Source organism: Amaranthus tricolor, chromosome 6, assembly GCF_026212465.1.
Source record: "Amaranthus tricolor cultivar Red isolate AtriRed21 chromosome 6, ASM2621246v1, whole genome shotgun sequence".
Taxonomy (NCBI): Eukaryota; Viridiplantae; Streptophyta; class Magnoliopsida; order Caryophyllales; family Amaranthaceae; genus Amaranthus; species Amaranthus tricolor.
In genome coordinates this window covers 5,919,615-5,929,745 of record NC_080052.1, presented here as the reverse complement: position 1 = coordinate 5,929,745, position 10,131 = coordinate 5,919,615, and the positions used below count along the sequence as shown (strand labels likewise).

The 10,131-nt window shown below is 33.8% G+C and overlaps 2 protein-coding genes across 3 annotated transcripts; one reads left to right on the top strand and one right to left on the bottom strand.

Annotated features, from left to right (window-relative positions):
- Positions 1-342: 342 nt before the first annotated feature.
- Positions 343-9,013, top strand: LOC130814961 (uncharacterized). 2 transcript variants are annotated; one of them, XM_057681263.1, is made up of 3 exons: positions 343-1,474; positions 5,599-7,358; positions 7,438-9,013. In XM_057681263.1, the coding sequence occupies exon 2, from the start codon at positions 6,216-6,218 to the stop codon at positions 6,873-6,875; it is 660 nt and encodes a 219-aa protein (XP_057537246.1). In that variant the 5' UTR covers positions 343-1,474; positions 5,599-6,215; the 3' UTR covers positions 6,876-7,358; positions 7,438-9,013. The 2 variants fall into 2 exon arrangements, with proteins under 2 accessions (XP_057537246.1, XP_057537247.1); XM_057681264.1 differs by lacking the exon at positions 343-1,474 and adding an exon at positions 5,355-5,371.
- Positions 2,805-4,470, bottom strand: LOC130814960 (protein NRT1/ PTR FAMILY 5.10-like). Its single transcript, XM_057681262.1, has one exon. The coding sequence runs from the start codon at positions 3,633-3,635 to the stop codon at positions 2,850-2,852; it is 786 nt and encodes a 261-aa protein (XP_057537245.1). The 5' UTR covers positions 3,636-4,470; the 3' UTR covers positions 2,805-2,849.
- Positions 9,014-10,131: the final 1,118 nt, after the last annotated feature.

The window sequence follows — 10,131 nt, the reverse complement described above, 5'->3', positions numbered from 1 at the left end:
AAATTAGCTTTGCTCCATTTTAAATCCCAAATAACTGATGTCCCTTTTGAAGTTCTAAACTCCTGGAACCACACTCTCCGAGTTTGTCTGTGGTTTGGGGTTCATTGCGATCGTCGACACCAGAGAGTGAGAGAGCTTGATTTGGGTCATAATGATTTAGATGGTGATATTTCAGAAGAGTTATCCAAATGTTCTAATTTGGAGTATTTAATCTTGGATTGCAACCATATACCAGAATCATTATCCAAATTGGTACACCTTAAAGTGCTAGATCTTTCATCAAACAATTGGTACACCTTAATTAATGCTCAAATCATACAAAATGGTGGAGTAGAATTGTAGGAGTGTTGAGCAGAAGGGAAATTAAATCCTTATTTCCTTCCTTCTTTTGCTCCTCCATTTTCATCTCATCTGCGAAAAAAAAAAAAAAATTATTCAAGTCCATTCAATCTGTACAGAACAGAGTTATAGAGCTGGATTTAGTATTTTTCGTACAACTTAATTCTGGAGATCCAAATCGAAGAAAACATCGAAATCAGAGAGATCAAAATCATCGGAATGATTAAAAACACTATCGTCAACGTCCTCGAAGCAATCTTGAAGTCAATAGTCACAGAAGAAGGGAGAAGAGTGAACAAGTTCCCATCACTGATGATGAAGTAATACATACCTCTAAATGTTAGATGATGAAGAAGATGTCGCAACAAGATACTACAGACCAACAAGATGTCGCAAGGAGATGATGAAGAAAAGAAATCGCTCAGATGATGAAGAAGAAAGCGTTTACTTAGAAAATTGCGAATGAAATCGCTGAAATGAATGAAGAATGAAAGGGAAAATAAATCACGTGACTTGCACGTGATGGTCAACGTTATTTTCAACGGTCAAACACTTACAAAGGGTTAACAGGTAGTCTTTTGCAAAGAATAATTTAAATAAGGTAGGTTTTTGCAAAAAAATTTACAAAAGGTATTTTTTTGCAAAAAAGGGTATAGAAAAGGTAGTTTTATATAATTTTCTCTAACAATAATAATAATAATAAGGATGATGAGATAAGGATTAAAAAAAGCAAAATAAAAGCAATACAATGTCATTTAGCACGATTTCTCCTTCATTCTTATTCTTAAACCTCTTCACAACCTAGAGATAGAGGAAGACCAACCCTTCCCACCGGCTTCACCATCAATCCGGCAAGATGAACATCCCCTCTCCCACTCTCCACAATTCCACATCAGTTAACCCTAGTTGTTGTCGCCTTTACTCGACCTACTTTCCCTTGAGTTGCTGGTTCAAACATACTTGTTCTGTTTAACTCAGCTAGGAATTGAGGACTTGTATGATGATGATGGTGGTGCTGGTAGAAAGGGATTAGCTATTAAAATTGAAGGATTGTAAGCTTGAGATTGATAATGAAGATATGAATGAAAGTAGCAATTGATAAATTGAATCAAAAGTGGAGGTATTCATGATTAAGGTACACCCCTACCAAATTAAACTTTTATGAGCTTAATTTAAATTATGTGGAATAGGACTTGTTAGTTGTTGAATTTCAGTTGTTGAATGTTTGATATTGTTGGTTCAAAGTGAGCAAATGATGATTGAGATTTTATTTAATTTTCTTCCAATTTGAGTTTAGTTGGGAAAGTTTGAAGAAAGGGGAACAAAATTTAGTTCAATCGCTCATGACAAGAATTGTTGTATGTTGAAATATGCAATTTGATATGTAATTGATTTCTAAATGCAAATGGAGTTTTTAAGTGTTGTTAGCTTTGGAATTGTTAAGAATTGAAATATAACAGTCTTTTGTTATTCTTACTCTATTTAGGTTATTCTAAGAAAGAATATCCAATAAATTTGATTAGTATCGAATTTTTACATCGAAAGGATGAAAGTGAATAACTGGAATTTGTAATTGATAAGCTTGATTTCGATTAGAATATGAATATAACTTTGATTATAAGTGGGTATTTTTTTATTAGTTTTATGATTTGAGAATGAGAATATAGATTTAAATAGGTATTGATGAGTGTTACAATAGGAGAATAAGAAAATTAGTCTGAATAGAAGAGTGGCATCGAGGAATCAATATGGACTCAATAAGATAAGTTTGTTATGGTATTCAAGCTGAACATATTGTTATGAGCATGAATATATATTGAAGATGAGAAAACAAGTATGAAATTGTTATTATGAATTTAAGATAGTTTTGTAAGAGGTGTTTAACTTAGGATTGGTAATATAAGTTTGAATTGGAGCTGAAAAGTAGGTTGAGATGGTAAGTGTCATCGGTTGGATTAATATTTATTGTGTTTATGATGGTTAACCTCTTTTGATTATGATTTCTGAGATGATCTTGTTAGTTTGGGGTTATCATGCGATTTGCTAGCTGATCTTTTTTATTTGAGAATCATGTAATTAAAGTTAGTAAGTTTGAATATGAATTAATGTGGCTAGTTAGAATTAAGAGTTATTTGTTAGTTTGAGATTACGAGTTGATTTTATTTAGTTTGATAATAAGTTGACTATCGTTTAATATTATGAGTAAACTAAAAAGTTAGTTATATGGTTAAAATTAAGTTAAGTTGTTGAAATGATTATAAATTGTATGTTAAGTGACTAAATTAAATTAAATAAGTTATGCCTACATTGTTCATAAGTATCATTTTGTTTACAAGTATGTATATAGTATTATTGATTATACGGATATTTCATGATATACCACTGAGTTTCTTCGAAATTCACCATATTCCACACGAAATGTTTTAATTCACCATATACCATTGAGTTTACGTCCGTTAGCACAGAATACCATCAATGACAACTGCGGTCAGTGTGCCGTTTGTGGTAAATTAATAATTCACCATATACCATTTACTTTTTTTATTTGCGTCAAATACCATTTTTTTTAAAAATATACCCGTTGGAATGCCTTGTTTGGTGAAGAAGGTTGATGTCTGCGAGTAAACGATACCATAAACCAATGTTGCTGCCCATATAGGAAACAACCTGAGTACTCCCTTTGCCTCTCCTACCTCATTATTGCTGCAACCGTCAAACGAAGCCTTATCAAGAAACCTAAATTGATGAGTTCCATCACGTTTTTGTGTTCCATGTGAGTCTTCTTTGTTACCGATTACAAGGAGTTTAACATTCCAGTTTCGGGCTGCTTTGACAAACACCCTTCCGATTCTCAAGAATGGACTTTCATTTTCACTTATTATGATGTATCTATAAGTTGCGGTTCCAAGCAAGAATATAAGTAGAGCGATTACCATGATAATGCAGGGAATTCCAAATCCGAGGCCCCAATTAAGGTTCTCTTGGACATAGCTCAAAACTCCAATGCCTAACAAAGAACCCGTGCACAGACCAAAATACCACCAATTAAAGAAAGAGCTTTTGGCTTTGCTTTCAGCAGGATTTTCTCCGTCAAACTGATTGGCACCAAAAGCCTGAACACAAGGCTTGTGCCCACCTTGCCCAATTGCAACCATATAAATTGCAATAAAGAACATCATCCTCTGCAAATGTGAAGAACATCCAAACGTGTCGTTGTTCATTGTGTCCTCATTGATACAGCTCAGGGAAGGCAGCATTGCTGATAGAGTTAGTAGGCCTAGCCCCTGGTAAGCCATCCAAATGAGATGAACAAGAAAGAAATTTCATAAGCATAAAGTACCTAAAGCACCTTAAAACATTTTACAAACTTCATGAAAAAATACTGGATGCAGCTTTGTTGGACATTCAAATGTAGAGAGGAGAATGAAAAAAGTAGAGAAATACAGAGCGAAGAAGACAACACACACTAACAATGCAGAAGGTACTCTGCGCCCCGCGGAGTATTACGCGCCACGCGGACCTGAGGCAGAAGGTACTCCGCGCCCCGCGGACTGCTGTTCGAGTCACACTATATTTCAACAGTTTGCACTCATCTTCAATAGTTCAATTTCTTCCCCTACACACACTAACAAAATGTCTAAGTATGCAACCAAATTCAAACAAAGAGTAGTAGTTTTGAATCAAAGAACTTCACAAATTTCCTCAATTCTAACGAAACAATGTTTTATATAAGAAATCTATTGATATTATTTATCCTAAAATTCTAAAAAGTAAAAAAAAAATGAACATAATTAACATTGTTCTTCCTTTTTGCCCAACGCCTAACACAAAGGTCTTGAAATAGAATGTTTCTATGTCCCTTTTTTTAAAGTTGTTTCTATTTAACACTTTAGGTCGTTTAATTTGTTATTCACTTAAAAGATCTTTCTATTTATAATCAGAAATTTTAAACATAATTAACATTGTTTTTCCTTATTTAATATTTTATTGATGTTTATGGTTCCAAATATTTTCTATTAATTTCAATTTAATATTTTTATATTGGTTATTGTCCCTACACATTTCCAACTAACTAATAGTTATGCTCCTCATATTTTTAACTAACATTATTTTAATATTTTATTAAACTTATAGTGCTCAGTTTTTCTCTATTAAAGTTATTATTTAATAAAATAATATATTTACCATTTATATGATTTTATTTTTTAATATTTATAAACATTTATTATCAATACAACTTTAAGAAATAAAGAGAGTACATTGTAATATGCTCCAAGGAAGTTAAGTGATCAAGTGGTTTGTAGTATTTTCAAATAATTTTTGAATATGGGCTAAAACATTGTATTTAAAATTACTCTTTGCATTTGTAATTGTTATATTTCTTTTAAAATGATTTATCTTTCTACAAAATATTGAAGAAAAAGAATAAACAAATGGAAATGTGTATAAATGTAAATCATCGGAACAATTAGACAAATCATAAATGGAATCAACAAATCAACAGAAAATTTAAAATAAATGAGATTATTTATCTACTTAATTCCAAATATAAGATTCGAGAAAACTTATGTCCCAAAATAAGCTTCCGTACGTCCAAGCCTAGCCTCGGGTAAGTCGTTGTTACTAATAGCGAATAAGGGGAAATAAAAAAAAATTAAAAAGTTGAAAGTCGCTGTTAGTCAACTCCTTAAGTCGCTGTTACTAACAGCGATTATCAGGTTTTTAATTTTCCAGACATCTTCTTCCTCAGTTCATTTTCGCGTTTTTGTTTTTCATTTGCAATCCCTACGATTTCTCCTTCTTCATTCCAACCTTGTAAGAAACTTCAATCCTTCAACTAAAGTCATCAAATTTCAAGTTTGTACCAGTAATTAGTGTTGTAGTCTTCCTAGATCGACCTAAGGTAATTTTTTTTGTGTTTTTTTTCATTATTCGAAAAATTAGGGTTTGTTGTGTTTTATTCAATTTTCACATTAATGTAGGTTGACAAGTTTGCAATTAAGTAATTCTTCTTGATCTACAGCTAATTGAGGTTCGTTTTTATTATAAATTTTTTCAATTGGTGGTGATTTTAAACTGTATGTCATGTATAGTGGGTATTTACACTTGAGCTCTACGATTATGTCAAATGTAGTTGTTATTTACATTGATCCTCATTTTTAAAAGTTTGTTCTAGAATTTGTTGTTGAATGTAAAATGTATAGTGGTCATATATTTATGAACTTGATGGTGAAGTTGATTTTTTATGTGTTGTTGTAGAAATGGCTTCATTTCGTGTGACTGTTGTATGCTTTTGGAATGGTTCAATTCGATCAACTAGTATCAATGTTAAGTATGTTGGGGGAAAACGTAAACTGTTTGCATGCAATTCATACATGGATTTGAATGAATTTAAACATTTTATATGCTTTAGGATTGGCATTGACACTACAAGAAGTACTGTTAATTTAAGTTTTAAATACAATCTGAGTAGAGATTTGTTAGCTTTTCCGGTTGAGGATGAGGAGGCTATAGATGCAATGTGGGAGTATTTAAGGTCTACCCCTAGTCCTTCTTTAGAGTTATATGTAGAAGAGGTACCCCTAGGGAACGAAAATGTGAACGTTGTGGAAACAAATGCATTTATGAATATAACTTCTTCTGCCCCTTCTCATACGCCCTTCCCTACCCAAGAAACCGAAAATCCCTTTATTCCATCTTCCTCTTAACCTTGTAATAAACCCAATCAAGTTCAATTTCAAGTCTCAAATGATGTTACTTTTAACTTACAAGATACAAATGAGCCTTGGGATGATGTTAATAGTGAAAGTAATGAATTCGTTGAAGCTCCTTCTGAGGACGATGTGGGTGTTGACGAGGAGGCTCTAGCTAATGACATGACCTTAAGAAACATTCCAACAATCGTTGCTCCTACACCCTATGCACTGGTTCCCCCTCTAGATGAGCACTTTAAGGACAACTCTTGGAGGTCTTGGGATTGTGATACAACCTACACCGACGAAGGAGAGTTTCAAAAGGGTATGATGTTTGACAACAAGGATGCCTTGTTGGACGCTGTTAGATTGTATCATATTCGTAGGAACGTTGAGTACCGAACTGAGACTTCAAATCAAACCGTGCTCACGTTGAAGTGTAAGAGAGGGTGTGGTTGGAGGCTTAGGGCTAGGAAGAGCTCCTATTCACCGTCATGGGAGATTATTACTTATAAAGGGAAGCATGGGGGTTGTGTTTTAAGTACTGAAAACGTGTCAGCTGGGCACATTCATTTGACATCTTCCGTGATTAACAATCGTATTAGTTTTTGTGTTGCTCAAGACCCATCAATTAAGGTTTCTGTTGTCCGTCAAATGGTGAAAGACCAATTCGGTGTCGAAGTGACCTATAAGCGGGCATGGTGTGCTAAACAGCAAGCCCTTCTCTCGATCTATGGTACGTGGGAAGATTCTTATCCTCTTCTTCCACGCTTCCTGAAGGCACTGCAAATTTCAAAGACTATAGGTGACTCCAGGAGACTCATACCTTCCACCTACCTATAGGTGAGGCTACCGTCACGTTACTTGACGTAGCTGTGCTTACACGGCTTCTCATCGAGGGACCCTTACCCCGCTGAGGCATACGCTGCATTGCCTCAGCACTCGGGCATATTGTCAGGGGCGTGGAGAGCATCTGTACCTCTGATCTGCTTCGACATAGTCGAAGTGCATCTCCCTGAGCGCGTACTGCGCCAATTTGGGATGGTACAGGGCATCCCGCCTCCATGTGACACAGAAGCGGAGCTCCACCACTCTCGCAAGGGTCGGAAACCCAAGAACTGGCTAGAGGTCAACTGGCGCCATGTCGCTCGTTGGGAGCACAGGCTAGAGCTGCTTGCCCAAGGTGCGCCGATCGACGCTGCAGGCGCACCTACTACGGCGGATTACATGCCGTGGTTCCTCTCCATTACTCGTCGATGGATGACACCACGAGGTATCTTGGCGGCATCCCAGTACAATCCCGCAGCACCGACGATGACACACTTTGTAAGTATTCTTCAACATTGATTATTATCCATACAACTTACACTTTAAACATTTCATTAATAATTAAGTCTTACTGCAGGCACAGGGCATTGCATCAGTCATCAGCTCCTCCCAAGAGGAGCCCGTACGGGAGATTGCCCAAGGCGTACTCTTAGGCACGTAGTTTCAACACTTCATTCCGGAAGTGACTGCGCTCCACACCACTACGTGCGAGTACGAGTCATCTCCTCATCACCCCGAGGTTCATCTTGAGGAGGTTGACTTAACATGCCCGGACTACGGTGCCGGGTCCTCACAGGGTGCCACATCATCACACTATCAATCCCCTCCCCTACCCGAGCGTCATGCGACTGCATCTTACTATCGTAGGAGGCGTCGTAAACTGTCACAATTAGAAAGGGTACTGGAGGAGGATTAGCATTAAAATACTTTTGTAATTATTGAACATTTGTACATACTCATTTGTAACTGTTGGTCTTTTGTGTGTAAATTGTAACATATATGTAGATGTATATATTTTTACCGTAGTATCACACGTTTATTATAAGTGAATTGATGTTAACTACTCAGACTTTTGGGCGATGAATCATTCCGCGAACAATGCAGCATGAATTTAATCAAAAACAAACATACAATCATATTCAAATAAGGATGTTGCTATCCAACATTCAACACAATTTCAAGCAAGTTCAACAAATCCAAATCCAATTACATACTTCATGCATTAAGTTAAACTAGCGTTCGTAACTAAGAAGGCTTATTTAACTTTCTCATAATTCTTTCAGTCTCTTCTTTCCTATGTGCCATATCATCCATTTGTCTCTTTAGATTAAATACCTCATCTTTAAGCTCTTGTTTTTCCTTCTCAAGCCGTATTATTAAGTCTCTCTGCCATTTTGTACCCTCCGGAGCAATCCAGCGAAAGTATGTGCATCCTAATCCGTCAGCCAAGTAGAAAGGGCAAGCAACAAATTCACAGCCTGGATCGAAGTCGCTCCAATCAGTATTAATCTCAACTTCATAACCACAATCACAAAGCTCTTCAATACAATGCTCCTTTGACATCTACATAATACATATAATATAGTAACGTAAGTGAACTTTCAAAAATAATATTTACATTTATAATAATAAAACAAACAAAATATCTTATGTTACCTTTAACAATTGATTGAAAAGAAGAAGAATGATGTAGAATGGATAAAATGAAGTATGAGAAATGATGGACCTATTTATACAACAACATTACAACGACTATTTTCACATTCCTAACGGCTATTTTTCTAATTAACAACGGCTAGTTTAGTTTTTAAATAAAAAAAAATAAAAAATAAAAACCTGATAGTCGCTGTTAGTAACAGCGACTTTCAACTTTTTAATTTTTTTTTATTTCCCCTTATTCGCTGTTAGTAACAGCGACTTACCCGAGGCTAGGCTTGGATGTACGGAAGCTTATTTTAAGACATAAGTTTTCCCGAATCTTATATTTGGAATTAAGTAGATAAATAATCTCATTTATTTCAAATTTTCCAAATCAACACAAGTATTCAATTTCCAATTCACTGGCCCAATGTCCATTTTTTCTACAGTACTCCCTCTAACACTTGAGATCAGGCCAATTTTTGGTTTAGTTTATCTACTCAAATTTGTTTTTCGTAAGGGACGGTCTCATATTGAGATCATTTATATGGGTCTGTCTAAAAACTAAAAATAAAAATAACAATAGTCCAAATTCTAGAAAGTAAAGAATAAAATTTTAATTTTAACCTTAAAGATATTAATTTCGAAAGGTATCAATTTTAATTTAAAGTAATTATTAAATAGATCAACTAAAATAAAACATTTTCATTTTTAATCTAAAAGTGATCAGCTTTTACATTAAATTGATCAAAATCTACTTACAAGTCTATAAATTTAAATGAATTAATTATTTTAAAGTTTTTAGTTTTGACGTTAAGTTGATCAATTTTGACTTTAAAAAAATCAATTATATATAAAGCAATCAATTAAATGATTAGTTATAATTTTTAAGTGAAATCAATTAATTTTAATTTAAATCTAAAACTCATCAATTTTGACATCATAGTGATCAATTTTTACTTATAAGTTGATAACTTTAAATAAATCAATTTTTTAATGTCTTCAATTTCGATGTTGAAGTGATCAATTCGACCTAAAAATGATCAATTATATATAAAATGATCAATTAAGTGATCAGTTAGAACTTATAAAAGAAATCAATTTTGACCTTCAAGGTATCAATTATCACCTTAAATAGATCAATTACTGATTGCATATTGGAAAAAACTACAATTTAGCTGATTGAGCTATTAATCTCATATTGAGACGATCACTAGCAAGATTATTTATTTGTTTTTTATGATTCACATTATTTTTATTCATCCATACACAGTGACGGAATATAAGAGAGGCCCAAATGGGCAAGGCCTCCAAACAAAAATACTAAGTCAATATGCTGTTATTTTGTTCATAAAAGTCATTTTAGTTTACATTTAGTTTTGTTTGTTAAAAATAATTTAGAAAAATCTAGGATTTTAATTAAATATAAAAATATCTAAACTAAAGAAATTAAATATAAAAATATCTAAACTAAAGAATTAAAAAATAAAAATATCTAAGATAATATAATAGAAGATCCTTAAAAAGTAATTAAAAAAATAAAAATATCTAAGATATTTTAGTAAACTTGCACTATAAATACCCATTGATGTAATCAATTTTTTGTGCAATGATGAACATTATCCATTCTACA